General features: G+C 61.9%; 2 protein-coding genes across 2 annotated transcripts in view; both read right to left on the minus strand.

Annotated features, from left to right (window-relative positions):
- Nucleotides 1-1,574: 1,574 nt before the first annotated feature.
- On the minus strand, nt 1,575-2,762 carry FOXL3 (forkhead box L3; the record flags this gene model as incomplete). The annotated part of the gene is made up of 3 exons (XM_081092811.1): nt 1,575-1,955; nt 2,230-2,398; nt 2,656-2,762. The coding sequence occupies 3 exons, from the start codon at nt 2,760-2,762 to the stop codon at nt 1,575-1,577; spliced, it is 657 nt and encodes a 218-aa protein (XP_080948937.1).
- Nucleotides 2,763-9,490: 6,728 nt separating this feature from the next.
- Nucleotides 9,491-16,552, minus strand: part of FAM20C (FAM20C golgi associated secretory pathway kinase) — a 30,365-nt gene continuing 23,303 nt past the window's right edge. The window contains exons 4-10 of the mRNA XM_081092695.1: nt 16,248-16,340; nt 15,308-15,423; nt 12,589-12,769; nt 11,848-11,957; nt 11,555-11,636; nt 10,629-10,688; nt 9,491-10,378 (exon numbers count right to left, since the gene is read on the minus strand). Of these exons, the coding sequence (XP_080948821.1) occupies nt 10,120-10,378; nt 10,629-10,688; nt 11,555-11,636; nt 11,848-11,957; nt 12,589-12,769; nt 15,308-15,423; nt 16,248-16,340 (901 nt within the window). The 3' untranslated portion in view covers nt 9,491-10,119. The remainder of the gene's footprint in view (nt 10,379-10,628; nt 10,689-11,554; nt 11,637-11,847; nt 11,958-12,588; nt 12,770-15,307; nt 15,424-16,247; nt 16,341-16,552) is intronic.

The following is a 16,552-nucleotide window of genomic DNA, read 5'->3' on the forward strand; positions in this document are numbered from 1 at the left end:
CACCCACATACACGTATGTACAGCACAGCCTGACACATGTCACCACCCAGGTACACGTATGTATGTACAGCCTGCTTCGTGTCACCATCCAAATTACATCTGGTATAGTTTAAAACAATGCTTTTAGCACCGCCAACAAGGGATATAAGTAAGGAGAATGCAGCCAGTCGCACAACACACACCTCCGAGCACACACACACACAGGGGCACATGCCTGCACCTGGCCCAGCCGCTGCTGTAGACGGGAGACGAGAGTGAGCCTGGCCTCCCAGCCTGGCAGGCAGATGCTGCAGTTGGCAGGGCCGGGTGGGGGCGGCTGAGGGGGCACTGGCGGGGGGTGGGGGGGTGGGGGGCGTGGGCGGTCGCCATGGAGCAGCCGCCTCTCTTCTGGAACAATTAAAGGAGCACCAGAGGCCCTGTTTGCGGGGCGGGGGTGGGGGGTGGGGGTGGGGGCGAGTCCTCCGCTTAAGGAAACCAGGCCTGACCAGAGAGGAGGCCAGGGAGGGTGCCTGCATTTACTCTCAGCCGCCTTCCAGATTCCATGAAGCAGCCACCAAAATTTTGCGTTTACAAAATGAGCCAATCATCATCATTATCATCGAGTGGATCAGATTAGGTGCAATCCACACTCAGGTTCAAATTAAGCCATGGATAGCAATTAACTGCAAAACGGGCTGGTGAAAAACGATAAGATTGTTCAAATAGGTTCACTGTACACAACTGTGGTTTTTAAAATGTCCATCTCTACACAGTGATTAAATAATTTACATTTACAAATGCAGTGAGCCTGCCTCCGGTGCTCGGAATTGTGCACACCGCACAGTGGAGGGGGCTCTGTCTCCGCGGCTATGATGTCATGGGTGGAGGGCACCGACTGAAGGGGCACTAACTCCTCTCAGAAGAATCAGGAAAGTGAGCTTTGCCTCCACGTTGTCCCGGACTTGGACCCCCCTCTTTCTTCCTTCCTTCCTTCCTTCCTTCCTTCCTTCCTTCCTTCCTTCCTTCCTTCCTCCCTCCCTCCCTCCCTCCCTCCCTCCCTTCCTCCCTCCCTCTGTCTTTCCTGTAAAAAAGTGCATGGAACGTCCTAGACAATCACCAGATATTCTGCCCACAACCGAAGGTGTATCTGTCCCTCACAGGGGCACCCAGAACCTGGGCCGCAGTCGGGCCATTAGTACCTGGCGTCCGCCTTTGCACTTTGTTGTGACTTGTCTCCTGCGAGGAGATGCGCACTGACTCTCACCGAGAGAGCGACTGGCAGCCCCGGTGTGGCCGCCTGTGACCGAGTGAGCGACCCAGGGCCTGTTCCCATTCCCTGTGCGGACGGACGGACGGACAGACCAAACCCTTAGGCGCAGCAGGGAACCTGGCTCTGCAGGCCGAGCCAGCACCGCGACGCGATGCGATGCGCACCTGCCCCAGGTCTGCTTCCCTCCAACCCAGGCTCCTTTCAGACCCAGCGCGCCCGCAGGTTTGTAAGGTGCCGGCAGCGCCTGGCTTCTCGGCTCGATGTGGGACTGCAATCACCCCGAAGACCCCAGGCAGCCCCGCGGGGAGCGGGCAGCCTCAGCCCCTCACAGGGTCCAGCAGTGGAGGCTCGTGGGCTGGGCTCCCTGCCGGCCGCGGGGCGAGCCGGGCCTGAGGACCGGGTCGGGGGCGGAGAGAATGTAGTCGATGCTGAACTTGATGTCCTTGTGCGGCGCCTTCCCCGGGACGGGGCCGGCGGGGGGCGGGGACTCCCTGCGGGGGGCGGGGGACCTGGGGGCGCAGGCCGGCCCCTCCGCGCCCCCCGCGCCCTCCGCGCGAGCCCCCCGCGGCCCCTCGCGCGTGGCCCCGCGCCGCCTGCGCCGCCGCCGGTAGTTGCCGTCCTCGAACAGGTCCCGCAGCGACGCGCAGCCGCCCGCAAGCGTCCAGTAGCTGCCCTTGCCCTTCCCGGGGCCCTCGGCCCGCGGCACCTGCGCGGCGGCGGCGGAGGTCAGCGCGGGCTGCCTCGGTGCCCCTCCCGCCCGCTGGGCGCCCTGAGGGCGCAGGGCACGTCCCGGGGGGGGGGGGGGGGCGTCGCCCATCAGCAGGTGGGGGAGCCCCATTGGCTAAGGGTGAGCTTGGCAGCAGCTGCCGCTCCCCCCCCCCCCCATCAGAGAGGACCTGGCTAGGTGTCCCGAGCCCGGGCCTGGGGTGGCGGGGACTGGGGTGGGGACCGGGTGGCGCGGCAGGGACTGGGGGACCCACCTTGACGAAGCAGCTGTTGAGAGACAGGTTGTGGCGGATGGAGTTCTGCCAGGCGCGCTGGTTGGCGCGGTAGAAGGGGAACCTGCGCATGATGAAGTCGTAGATGCCCGACAGCGTCACCCTGCCCGCCGGGCTCTGCTGAATGGCCATGGCGATCAGCGCGATGTAGCTGCAAACGGGGCGCGTCAGGCCCGCGGGCGCAGGAGGGTCCCCAGGCCGCCCTTCGGGGCGCGGGTCCCCTCCAGAGGCCGCCGCGCCGGCCCTTCCCCCGCGCCCGGTTGGAAGGGGAGGGCGCTGAGGGCTGTGGGGGGAGCGATCCCTGGGCTCCCTGCTCCCCGCTGTCTCCCGACCCCAGAGAGGAAGCTCTTCCGTCGCCGGGCAGGGCCTGGCTGTCCCCGCGCCCACCACCGACCCGGCCCCGGTCACCTGTACGCGGGCCGCGTGAGCCGCTTCTCCTCGTCCGCGCTGCCGGCCGGGTGGTCGTCGGCGTCGTAGTTGAAGCAGTTGTAGGGGTACTGCGAGCTGTCGAACATCCTGGCGCGCCCGCCGCCTCCCCGCGCGCCCGCCGGCTCAGGTCTGTGCGCACGTCCTGGCGGCGGCGCCGACGGCCGCTCTGCACTGCGGGGTGCTCTCCACCAGAGCTGGGACCTGGGCCCTGGGGTCCCCACCCGTCCCCACCCGTCCCCACCCCGTTCTCTCGCATCCAATCCCAGCGCGGGGGAGGCCCCGGCCGGCGCAGTGGCGGAGGGGAGCGAGCGGGGCTCTCCGTGACCCGCTGACTGGGCAGGAGAGAGGCGGGATGGCGCTGGGTGGTCCCGCGGGCGGGGCGGGCGGGCAGGCAGCGCTTCCCTCCCTGCGGCCCCAGAGTCAGGGGCTGGTCCTCCCGCTCCCTGCGCCGGATTTATCCGGGGGCTCCTTTGTCCCGCGCCCTGGGCGCCAGGAGACGGGTGGGTCTTTCCGCACAGAGACCCTGGGAGTGGACCCTCCCTGCCAGTCTCAGCCCCTCTCAGCCGAGCAGCCGTCCAGGCGGGAAGGGTGCCCCACAAGTGTGTCCCTGCCTGGGTCAGAGCCTGTTCAGATACATGGTCGGTCCCCCCCAGCCCTGGTCCCCACCGCTGTCTCTTACTGCTGGAAGGTGCCTGCTCTTGGGGCCCCCAGGCCGGGCTCAGCCCTGTGGGCTGGGTCTGCACTGTGCCCAGCTCCCGTGTGCCTGGGCAGCCACGCCACCAACCGCTGCCCTGTCCCTGGTGCCAACGCCCCTGTGCAGGGGTGTGCAGAGAGAAGGCAGGGGTGTCAGGACATTCTTGTGGGAAGTCAGGTGGGACCCTAAGCTGCTGGGGGGAGCGGGGGCTTTGCCTCACCGTGGCTGTGTCACCAAAAGGTGTTTCCACAAAGAGTCTGCGGTATTCTGAGCCATGTCTGTGACTCTGCCTGAGGCCAGGAAGCCTGGGTAGAATTCGCCGGAAAGTTCTGCCTTCGACACTGCACCCTTAGCTCAGAGTGACCTGTGCCCCCAAAGCACCCAGAGCTGCCCTTGGTGCGGAAGGTGGGCAGGCCCGCTGGGGTTGGTTGGCATCCCACTGGGGTTGGCAAGATGTCACCATCGGGGAATGGGCCCGTGGAATCTCTGTTTTATTTGTTACAACAGCATGGAATCTACAAATACCTCAAAATGTAAACTTTAAATTGAACACCCTGCCATGCTCCGGGCCAGTGGAGCTCAGTGGTTGGGTGTCATCGCACACCAGGAGGTCTCTGGTCTGATTCCTGGTTGGTCAGGGCACAGGCCCGGTTGTGGCTCCATCCCCAGTGGGTGGCGCAGGAGGCAGCCGATGGTGTTTCTCTGTCACCCATCTTTCTATCTCTCCTCTCCTTTCCCTTCTCTCTAAAATCAATAAAAACATATTTGAAACAGTTTAAAAAGCAACTAAATGAAATAAAAACCCTGCAGTGGTTGTGGAGACCAGCTCCTTCCAGGGCAGACCCCCAAGGTGCGAGGCTGCGGGGATGAGCTCACTAGAGAGTCACCCGTTAGCGTCTGAGGAACAGAACCCCATCACCGCCCTCCGTTGGGGTTTTCTTTGCTGAATGGTGACGCCACAGCCGCTCACCTGCCAGCCCTACCCGTCCTCTTCCTCTGCTTCCCCCCTCTGAGCAGCGGTGAGCTTCCTGGGAGCCCGGTTCCTGGTTGTCCTCTGGGAGCCCAGGGTCAGGCAGAGCCCAGGAGATGATGTGGCGGGAGTCGCGGAGCACCGGCCTGTCCCCATCGCCGGCACCGGTGACCAGGGCTCTGGTGTAAAGTAGTGACGTCAGGACGCCAGCCCCTGTGAGAGGCAGTGGCACCTGCTACTCGACCCAGGTCCTGGCAAGTGCCCCCGGGACCACCCAGACCAGCCCCTGTGGGAGGGGAATCCACATTGGCTCCACTGGGGGCGTGTTCTGTCCCCCCACTCCAGGTAAAGCCGCCCCTGAGCGCAGGCGCCTTCTGCACAGGACTTGTCCCGTCCCGTGTGGGGGCCCAGCTTCCGCCTCAAGGCTGCGCACCGGTCCGAGGCACAGAGGATGGGACCCAGGCCTGGCCCACAGCTGCTGCGATCAGCTCTGACTAGGAGCTCCCTTTACCAACCCTACCTGCCCCCCCCCCCCCCCCCAGTCAAAAAGACTGAAGCAGGAACAGCGGGAGACAAGGAGGTGCCCGCCTCCCAGCTGCCAGCTGTGCCTGTCTGGGGCGGGAACCTGGTCCCAAACCCCATGATGCGCATCGTGACAGCCCTGGCGGATCCTGCTGCTTGTGCCGAGGCGGCTGGTTCTGCCGGAGTCTGTACAGCACAGGCAGCTGGTCCTTCAGCGGGTGTAGGCCCTTCCGTTGTCCCGTCTGGCTGACCCCTGGGAGCTGCCTCCACACCTGGGCCTGGGGCCTGGGGCTCCTGGGTCACCTGCCAGCTGCTTCCAAACCCACCAAGAGGAAGAGCAGTTTATTTGAGCTCAACAAGGACAGAGCCCCTCAGAGGAGGACAGAGTCGCAGGGCGGCTGGCGGAGCTCACCTGTCGGCCCCGCAGGAGGAGGAGGGCAAATGTCGGGTCCCGAAGCCCTTCAAGTGCCCGGAACGCGCACGGCACGTTTCCGGAGCAATTACCATGTCAGCTCTGCTCTGAGTTGTTTTTTAAAATATGTTTTTATTAATTTTAAATATACTTTTAAAATTGATTTCAGAGAGGAAGGAAGATGGAGGGAGGTAGAAACATCAATGATGAGAGAGAATCATTGATGGCTGCCTCATGCACGCCCCCCCACTGGGGCCTGAGCCCGCAACCCAGGCATGTGCCCTGACCAGGAATCGAACCCTGACCTGGTTCCTGGGTCCTCGCTCGACCATTGAGCCACGCCACCAGGCTGCTCTGAGTTCTTACCGCACATGAACTCACCCGACTCACTGGCACCTCCAGGCGAGCAGACTGCTTAGCGTCACACCTCGTACCTGCGAAGCCAGGTTACTGACGGACCTTTACCCCCTAGAAAAAGACCTGGAGAAGTCGCCCTGAGGTAGAACGGTGTGACCTCTGGGGAGAGCCCGGCCTGGCGTGTGAACGGATAAGGACGGTGCGCTTCTCGTGTAATGAAATGATCTGTGAATTCGCCGTGATTTCTGTCATATTTTCTGTTGCTGGGAACCATCTGCCAGGCTTGGCGGCTTCACCTGCCACCACCAGAGACAGACTCAGCGACACAGCGAGAGCCCTGAGGGCCACCCGAACCCACCCTGGAAGACAGGACGGCAGCGGGAGCTGGGGGCTGGCGGGACCTGCTGGTGGCGCCTGGGGGCCCATCTGCCCGGCTGAGGGTCCTTGCCTCCTCTGGGCTCTGACATCCTGGCTGCGGACCCTCAGAGCAGAGGCCCCGCTGTGGCCTCCCTGCCCTGCCTTCCCAGGCCCTCCTCCAGGTGGCGCCGCGGGACTGGGCATGGGCAGCGCCCCTCAGTGCAGCCTCCCAGGCAGGGTGATTGCAGGGCACCTCTGGCCAGTGTAGCTGGGGAGGACAGAATCGGGCACCTGGGGCTTGGGCGAGGCTGACTGGAGCCCCACAGCAACCTGCCCCCGACCTGGGCTGGCTCTGGTGTGCACCCCACGCTGCCCGACCCCACAGCGACAGGGACGCCGATCCTGGGCAGCTGGCCCTGAGGCCCCTCCCCTGCTGCTGTCATGGCTTCTCCCTACTCACCCCATTAGAGCCGCAGGCCAGGAGCTTCTCTGCCCACCCCCCAGCTCTCCCCCTGAGATGGGATGGACACTGAGCCCAGTTCCCAGAGGCCTGGGCCCCGGCTGGCAGTTCTCTCAGCCCACAGACCCTTCCTTCCAAATGCAAGTCCCCTGTACATATGGGAACCCCCCCAACACACAAGCGGGGGGGGCTTGTCCTTCTGTTCTCCCGACAGCGGCCTGAGATCTACTTTCCTCCCCCACTCACAAACAAGCCTCCCTGCCGCCCACAGCCAAGGTTCCAGGCCCCTGGGTGTGGGTGTGGCCAGTGGCAGCTGGGCAGGCGGTGGGCGCGCAGGCTGAGGGGAGCTGCTCCAGTGGCAGCTGGGCACCACTGAGGCGAGGCAGCACCCCAGGGGGGCGGCTGGGAGCCCAGCAAAGGCCCCTAGATCCTTCACCTGTGTGGCCTGCACTTTGGGGGATTGGCCCCAGGTCACTGTGAGGCAGGCACACGTGGGTGCCGGGGAGGGCACAGCAGTCCACCGCCCGAGGTGGCCATGGTCTGCAGGCTGTGGGGAGCGACCTGGGTCCTCGTCCATCTCAGACTTCTGGATGAGGGCTGGGGTCGGAGACATGTCCTCACGCATCCTGTCCCCACAGCCCACAGGGAGGGTCACGCCGGGTCCCCATGTTCGCCTTGAGTTACTGTTCATTCTAGCTGCCCTCAGAGCCGCCCCTCCGCTGGCTCTGTTTTTTGTTGTTGTTTTTAAAATACATTTTTTATTGATTTCAGAGAGGAGAGGGAGTGAGAGGTAGAAACATCCATGGTGAGAGAGAATCTTGCATCGGCTGCTTCCTGCACCCCCCACACTGGGGATGGAGACTGCATGTGCCCTGACCGGAATCGAGCCTGTAACCTCCTGGTCCATAGGTTGATGCTCAACCACTGAGCCATGCAGGCCGGGCTGTGCTGGGTTCTTGATTCTCCAAAGTGAGCCCCAAGCCGCCCGGGAGAGGGTTGGTTTCATTTTCCCCCTGTGGTCTGACTTACGTAATAATGTTTGAATTTGTACCCACGTGTCTCCCTGGGCCCTCTGGCAGGCGCTGCCCTAATTGTGGACAAAGCAGGCTGCTCAGCTCTCGCAGGGGCGCGTGCGTTCACCAGAGGAATTTGAAAGTCCTTTTCTTCATCTAGTTCAACCCCCTCAGCCCAGGTTCACCTGCCCTCCCCTCCGTCTCTCCTTCACACGGTCCACGGGGGCCCAGGGTGGGAGGCTGGGCGCCTGGGCTGGTGTTCTTGGGCTGCCATGTGGAGCGGGCTCTTGAATGTGAAGATGGAAAGGGGGTCAGTGACGCGACTCATGCCATCGAGCTGTCAGGCAGATACGGTTCCAAATGCCATTCCCCGTGTTGAGCTCAGGGAAGTCCACACTAGTCAGTGCCTCGGTTGACACAGCTGGAAAATGGGCACAAAAGAGAGCGCGTCTGCCGGCCAAGCAATTCCAGGAGCACAGAGAACATGGCAGGAGGGGCCGAGAAAGCCCAGGCCCCGAGCTAGCGTGAGGCCGTGCATCGTGGCTGCAGTGCTGACCCCACCTCTCTTCCCACCAGCAGCTCTGACTGCATTTTGAATTTGATACAAATGAACGCAGTTTAAAGCCTTAAGTAACATTCCAGATCCAGCCATGGATAGCAGACCTGCTCCTCCACCTCATCCCCGTTCCTGCGGCGATGACGGGAGACAGGGACCTGGAGGGGACACTCCCCAGCTGGGGGCTGGTGCAAAGAAGGCGAGTATTCAGCTGGGCAGGAAGACGTGGGGACAGGCTCTGGGGGCCGCTGATCACATCACCCCATCCGCACACATCACCCCATCCGCACACATCACCCCATCCGCACACATCACCCCATCCGCACACATCACCCCATCCGCACACGTCACCCCATCCGCACGTCACCCCATCCGCACACGTCACCCCATCCGCACACATCACATCACCCCATCCACACACATCACCCCATCCGCACACGTCACCCCATCCGCACACATCACCCCATCCGCACACATCACCCCATCCGCACACATCACCCCATCCGCACATATCACCCCATCCGCACACATCACATCACCCACCCCATCCACACACATCACCCCATCCGCACACGTCACCCCATCCGCACACATCACATCACCCCATCCACACACATCACCCCATCCACACACATCACCCCATCCGCACACGTCACCCCATCCGCACACGTCACCCCATCTGCACACATCACCCCATCCACTCCCTTGGGACACTTCCCAGCCTGGTGCCCGACGGCTCTGTTGTGTGGGTGAGGCTGCTGTATCTGAGCTCAGCCCCGGGGTCCCAGGGATCCTAAACTGACCTTTGCAGAGTAACTTGACCCTCCTGAGCCCATTTCCCCATCTGTAAAGTGAGAAACTAATGCTGACCTTGTGGCTCAGCTCAGACCAGAAATGCTTGGGGCCGGGTTGCAGGGGGCGGGAGGGGCTGGGATTTCCAGACTCTGCCCGGGGACTCTAGTGCTTTGAGAGCCCGAGGCTTACCTGACCCCCGGGCTCAGGCCGCCTGGTGCCTTGTGCCTGCACCCAGAGGTGCTTTGGTGACTGTTGGGATGAGCCTGGAGCCGCCAGGCAGGGCTCGCTGTGGCCAGATTTCCCCCGCTGCCAGGAGATGGGGGAAGCATGTGGTTGGGGGCCTGGATCTTTTAGACCAGCCTTCCTGTGGCCACCACTGTTCCTGCTCTGCTGGGTAAACACTTGCCCACCCGATGCCACCTTCTGTGGCCGGCCTGTGCCTGGGAGGATCGCCACCCCTCTCAGAGCAGCCCCGCCAGGCGTGGGACAGGGGCAGCCCCCATGCCCACCCACCCCCTTGGAGAGAGCTCAGGTGTGACTCTGGGCCCCTCCTCCCAGCCCAGGTGCTTGGCCACCTGGACACTTTGGAAGTCGAGGCTGAGGCCCTGCCCAGCACCAGGACTTGCCTCTCCGGAGGGCGGGCAGCTGGGTACAGGGGGAGGGACCTGGGCCCCAACACACATCTGCTGTATCTTTATTGCACGTTCACCACATTGCAAATCTTCCTCAAGAATGTACCGGGGGTTGGAGCCCGGAGACACGCTCACACGAGTCTCCACGGAGCGGAGCTGCGCCCTTGGCCGCCTCCCGGGAGGTCCCGGGCACTGGTGGGCGGCGCCGAGAAACAATAGCTGGTCATTTTGTCACCGAGAACATGTGAGTGTCCGTCCGTCCACGCGAGTCCTGCTGGCCTCAGGAGCAGGTGTCTCGGAGGGCCTCCCGTGCGGCCGGGAATGGGGGGAAAGGGGAGTTTTAGTTTTAAGTTAAGTCCAGAGCACAAGGGCCTTGGCGGGAGCCGGGCAGAGGGTGGCTCTCCGCGTGAGTCTGGGTCTGTGCCGGCGTCTCTGTTTATAGACATATCATCCGTGTATAAATACAAAACAGTAAGGAAAGGCTTCCCTTCTGTACAAAAGGGTGGTCGCCTGCCGCCAGGCCGCCTGTCCGGCCACAGCTGCGTGCTCCCTCCGCAGCCGCTTTGTCTTGAAAGCGAATGAAACGCGTCCTGCGGACCCACAGCTGGAGGACCCCACGGCCGAGTCAGCTGGGGTATCGTGTCCGTCCCCGGCACCAGCCGGCGGCTGTGGTCACTACCTGTCGGCGGAGCCTCTGTGCCCAGGGTCCAGGGGGTCGAGGTCATCCTCCACCACATGGCCCAGCCCGTCCTTCCCCACGCAGGCGCCCACGGCCTGCAGCACCAGGCGCAGCCGCCGGTCCAGGGCCTGCAGGTGCGGCTGGAACAGCACCGGCGCCACCCGGTCCTGCCGCAGCGACTCAGCCATCAGCAGGCTCAGCTTGTACTCCTCCTTGGCCAGCAGCTGCAGCCGCAGGTAGGTGGACTTCCGGATCCTGCGGGAGGGAGGGAGGGAGAAGGTGCCGCTGACGGACCTCAGGTGGGGACAAGCCGAGGGCGAGTGACTCCCCGACCCTCAGCGCCCTGGCTCTCAGAGGCACAACCAAGGGAGGGGTGGTCCTGTGGCCCCACAGGCACCCATCATCCCAGGCAGACGCTGGGGGAGGGGGGATGGCCTGCTCACAGGGGACATAGGCCCCCTACTTGGCTCAGCACATCTGGCTGAGCAGGGCGGAGGGCAGGTACCTGCAGCACTGTTGTAAAGGCACCAGAATGGAAAGTTCGTCATGGGAATATTTTCCAAACCTGCAGGAAGGAAAGCAGATTGTCCAGGGGTGGCCGCAGGAGCCCTGTGGGCAGAGCCTGCGGCCCAGGCAGCCACAGGGACAGGAGCTGGGGGTGAGCTGATGCAGCGCCTGGGGCAGCAGGTGCCTGTGTTCTGGGCAGCAAGCCCGCAAGGTCCTAGGCAGGGTGAGTGGACGGCGTGGGGGTCAGCCGGGTCCGCACAGCAGCGCCTCTTACAGCTGGGAACGCGTGACCCCCACCTGTGAACCTCCAGGTGCCCAAAGCTGACTTCTGAAATGGGGGTCCCCCCATGCACACCCCCTTCCCCGTGCACCAGGGACACTGCCCCTCATGGCCCTGACCAGGAGGGCTGATGTCCCCGCCTGCTGCCCCAGATTCCTACTTGCAGGGCAGACGCCCCTGCCTGCTCCTCACAGCCCTGCTCTTCTTGGCCAGCAATCTCTTTGGGCCTCAGTTTCACCAGGACAACATGTGGATAGAGCAGAACCCAGCCCATTGAGAATTAGGTGAAATAAGGTCATACACCAGTGATGGCCAACCCATGACACGCGTGCTAGAGGTGACACGCGAACTCATTTTTTTGGTTGATTTTTCTTGTTAAATGGCATTTAAATATATAAAATAAATATCAAAAATATAAGTCTTTGTTTTACTCTGGTTGCAAATATCAAAACATTTCTCTATGTGACCCGGCAGCAGAGGTAAGTTAGGGTTTTTCAAACGCTGGCACGCCGAGCTCAGAAGGTTCCTGTCACTGCCACACACCCTCCTTCCCACGGGGCCCGCATCACAGAGTGGGCCTTGGGGGTGGCCCTGTCCCTCCCGTCTGGGCGGGGCTCCAGGAGGCGGGGAGCGGCCAGGCTCACCCTCTCCCGTTGTCCAGGTGGATAATGAAGGTGTCGTTCCCAAACTTCTCAAACGTCTCGTAGTGATGGCGATCCATGTTCCCTGCGGAGACACGCGACCCGGGGTCACGGATGATGCGGCTTCGAGGCGGCTTCCTTCCCTCCCGACCCCGACCCCGACCCCGAGCCCTCATCATGAGCGAAAGCAGGACTCGGGCCCTCTTCAAACTGCGGCCGCAGCAGCGTCCCCGCGGCCTGGCCTGCAGCTCTGGGCCACGTCGCAGCAGGGCCGACGGACAGCCCGCGGGACGCACCCATGAGGAAGTCAAAAATGGTCATGTCCATGATGTCCAGGATGCGGCGGCTGCGGTCGTAGGGGGGCGTCTGCTTCACCTCGTTGCAGTAGTTGGGGTCCACTTCCCACCTGCAGGGAGCCAGTGTGAGCGGCCGGCCCAGCGTGGGGCAGCGGGGCTCCCACAAAGGGCTGGGCTTGGAGAAACGGCATCACTGTAACACGAGTGTCTTCCGACTGACGCACCCACACGGCTGAGGATACATTCACAGGCATGTGGGCCTGGGAGCTGATGAAGCCACTCCTCCCGCCCGAGGTTGGCCACACCGGGAGGCTACCTCCGCCCTGGATGCCAGGCTTCTGGAGGGTCACCCTGAAGAAACAGCCCAGGCACCTCACTCCCAGGCCTCGGTAGCTAAGAGAACAGGGGATGTTTCTCCAGCAGGAGGGACGAGAGGGGCAGGAGGGACGGATGCCATGCCTGGGCACAGAGGGGCTGTGTTTCCAGAGCCCAAGGGGACAGGCAGCCCCCCTTGGAGGCAACATCTAATTCTCAGAGTAAGGACGCCCCTCCCGACCGTCAGTCACGCGGTGGCCGTCACACATGGGGCTGGGCCCTCACACCCATGTGGCCATGGACGGGGTCCCGGGCCCCTCTGAGCTTGTCTTCTTGCTGCGAATGGATAGAAGCCAGCCCTCCCTGACCCCAGGAAAGTCGGGGCCTGGCCCGGGGCTGCCGCAGCCGTGCTCAGCCCACACTCACTCTGCCTTCTTGCGCTTGTGGTACGAGCGTCGCCACGGGTTCCGCCACGTCTTCCTCTTGGCCAGGGACAGGTCCGGCAGGAAGGCCGCCAGCGAACCCTCGATCTGGTCCGGCTTCCCGCACAGGGCGTGCTCCGTGGAGCAGTAATAGGAGCACTCCCCGTAGAAGCAGACGTTGTTGGCTGGCGGCAGAGGGCCGGCTGGTTAGCAGGTCCTCGGAGCCGGGGCCTCCCCTGGACTCTCACATGCATCTCAGCAAACCCTCCAACCCCAGGTTACAGAAAAAGGAGGCCCAGAGAGGGCAGCACACCTGCCCGAGGCCACACAGCTGTGGGTGTGAGTTAGGATCCGAACCCAGGTTCTTTATGCTCACCCTCAACATTGAGGGACTGGGGTCTATGGGAATCCTGGAGCCCATGTTCAACAGCTTAAAAAAGCATTCGTGCTATTGAGAAAGTGGAGAGACAATCCACAGAGTGGGGACCATGTTTGCAAACCACATATCTGATAAGGATCTAGCATCTACCACATACAAACAACTCTTGCAGCTCAACATGAAAAACATAAATAACCCAATTAGTCAATGGACAAAGGAGTTCAGTGGGTATTTCTCCACAGAAGACCTACAGATGGCCGCGAGGATGGGAAAAGACGCTCAACATCAGCCACTAGAGAAGCCAGTCCACAGTGAGGCCCCACTTCACACCCATGCGGTCGTTGTGATCAACAGAACAGATAACAGGTTCCTGGGGACGTGGAGACATTAGAACCTAACGCAGGGCTGGTGGGAACATGAAATGGAGCAGCCGCTGGGAACACAGCTGGGTGTTTCCTCAAAACATTAGACACAGAGTACCCACCGGACCCCAGGGTCCCCCCAACACCCAGAGGTGTGAACACAGGTGTGCACACGGCATGTAGCTGGCGTCCACGGCAACTCTGGTCCCAGCAGTGGAAGACTGGAAACAACCCACACGTCCATCAAGTGATGAACAGATACACACAGGTGGTCCATCCACACCACGGACACCAGGTGACCTCACACCCACACCACGGAGCACCAGGTGACCTCACACCCACACCACGGAGCACCAGGTGACCTCACACCCACACCACGGACACCAGGTGACCTCACACCCACACCACGGAACACCAGGTGACCTCAAATTCACAGCACGTGCAGAGCCACACAGCTGTGGGTGTGAGTTAGGATCTGAACCCAGGTTCCTTCCATGCACCCTCACCACTAAGGGACTGGAGTCTATGGACATCCTAGTCAGTGCACCAGGTGACCTTATAAGGAGTGAGGCGCACACACTACACATGAATGAACTTGAAAACACGGTGCTCAGCAAGTAAAGTCAGACCCAAAGGGGCCACACATCGTGTGACTCTATTTATGTGCAATGTCCAGGACAGGCAGATCCAGGCAGAAATATTGATGGAGCCAGGGACTGAGGGGAGGAGACAACTGGGGTGACTGCTAACAGGCAGGGCTTCCTTCTGAGGGAGGGAAATGTTCTAGAATTGGATTGTGGGGATGGTGTACAACACGGTGAATGTCTAAAAACCTCTAGTGCACTTCAAAATGGTGAAATTTACGACATGTCAATCATCTATATATTTAAAAGCCTAAGCGACCATTTGACTGGTAGCTATGACACACACTGACCACCAGGGGGCAGACGCTCAATGGACAGGCATGGAAACATGGAACAGACTGATGAATCTCAGAGGGAAGGGGCGGGGGAGGACGGGAAGAGATTAACCAAAGATCTATATGCACACTAGAGGCCTGGTGCACGGATTCGGTAGGGTCCCTCAGCCTGGCGTGCGGGGACCGGCCGAAACCAGCAGTCCGACATCCCCTGAGGGGTCCCAGACTGCAAGAGGACGAAGGCCAGCCGAGGGACTGCACCAGTGCATGGATCCGTGCACCGGGCCTCTAGTGTCTCAATAGACGAGTAATTTAGAAACTGCACTTGGCCTGGAGCCCAGACCCACTCGCTGCCACAGCTCTCGGCGCCACATCTCTGATCACGCCGACCGTGTCCACCGGCCTGTGTGTTCCCTCACAGGGCCCGAGCTCCTGACTAATCACTCTGTGGAGAAACACTCAGGGGCCTGGGGTGTGCAGAAACATGGGAGCCAGAGCCCGAGCACCCTGAACCCCGACACCCACAGCATGTTCTCGGCCCCTCTGACCCTGCTCCGCGGACCCTGACACAGTCTCTTGGGTGCACCTGAGGTGAGAGGCTGACGGAACAGAGACCTCGGCTGCCGGGGGAAGATGATGCCAACGGCTGAACTAGGGGGCGCCACATGGGACCTGGTGTTACTGCCTTAAGTTTTGAAACTGAAATATGTCACTAGAAATGTTGCAAGAAAAGCTGCACAAAGAAGTGGCCAGGAGCAGCCACACGGCCTGGGCAGCAGGGACAGGTGGTCCCAGGTGTGGCCCGGCCTGGACCCCGGCTGCACTACCGGGAGGAGATTCCGGGAGCCTGGGGTTTTCCAAAACAAACCTCTTTTGCCTTTGAAAAAGCAGGTGGTAGATGTCCCCTCTATGCCCGCCCAGAGGACAGACGGAGCAGGAAAGCACGTGGAGGGCACAGGCGGGGTCCGAGGGAACTGCAGGCTGGAGACCAGTCCTCGACACACTGACGGGTCCCTGGGCCCCATCACGTGCAGCCAGCAGGGGCTCCCCGGGCGCAGCCTACCTGGGGAGATGAAGAAGGTCCTCCACAGCTTCTTGTCCCGCGTGACGTCCCGGATCTCCCTGGTCATATTGATCATCCTGCCGGCCACGGGAGGGACGCGGCGGAAGTCCAGGATCCTGGCGGGAGGGGCGTGGGAGGGGGTGTTATCTGCGCCCCTGTGGCTGCCCCAGGTGGCGCCGAGGGAATGTGTCTGCCTCTGCCTGTGGGCCCTGGGGTTCTGTCTGGTCCGTAGGGGACTCTGCATTGTAACCAGCCTGGGAAACGTCACGCTGTGGGCCCAGGGCACACACACACACTGGGGCTCCAGAGTACCGTGGGGTGGGGGGCAATCCTCTGGACCCTGGGGCTGACCCCAAAGCCAGGCCCATGGATTGTCCCTGGGGGTGCTCTGTCCATCCCACATGGTCATACATGGGCCACCTGTCCACCTCCCCAGCAGCCAGGGGCCATGTGGAGCCCAAAGAGGAATCCATTCTGCTGAGGAGACTGCCCCCAAGACAGGTGCCCACAGTGGGGGATGGTTTGTGAGACTTGCGTCCCTCGTCCCTCCCTCGCTCCCATCCTCACCTCCCAGAGAAATTCACACCTGCAATTTCCTGCGCAAAATCCATGCTCTCGGTGCCCCTTCCTCTTTCCTTTTCCCAGTGGCCCACTGCGCGCCCCCCCCCCCCCGCCCCCGCATGTCTTGCAGTCACTGTTCTAGGTGTGGGAAGCAGGGCATATCCATCTGGGCTGTGACCTGAGGGCAGGGAGTAGCTCTCTCTTGGGAGAGGAGTGGCTCTGAGCATGAGCAAATCGGATGCTCACAGCACCCGTGTTCCGCTCTGTACACGGGGTAGCCACGGGCCCCACCACAGGGAGCGGCAAGAGTTGAAGGGACCAGCTCAAGCTCAGACCCCGCAGCCTGGCATCTGTGGGAGCCGCAGGTGGGTCAGCTCACCTGTCCAGGTGGAAGGCAGCGATCTCCGCATTGTGCCTCTCGTAGTCAGAGAAATAAAAAAAGTCAGGGGGTGTCTCCTGCTCTCTTGTTTGCCTAGAAAAAAGGGGACAAAACAGAAAGGGTTTACACTGAGAAAACCTTCCCGTGGAAAGGCGCATGCGGCTCATACCGGTCCAACCTGGGCTCTGGGGCCGGGCCTCCCCACCCTTACTCCTTCGTCCCTCCCCCCAGCCAGGACTGTCAGAAACCTCCTGGTGACTTCTCCAGCCCTGCCCTCCTCCCCCCACCCTGCAGCTCTGGCGTCA

The sequence above is a fragment of the Myotis nattereri genome (genome assembly GCF_964212035.1).
Source record: "Myotis nattereri genome assembly, chromosome: 5".
NCBI classification, from domain to species: domain Eukaryota; kingdom Metazoa; phylum Chordata; class Mammalia; order Chiroptera; family Vespertilionidae; genus Myotis; species Myotis nattereri.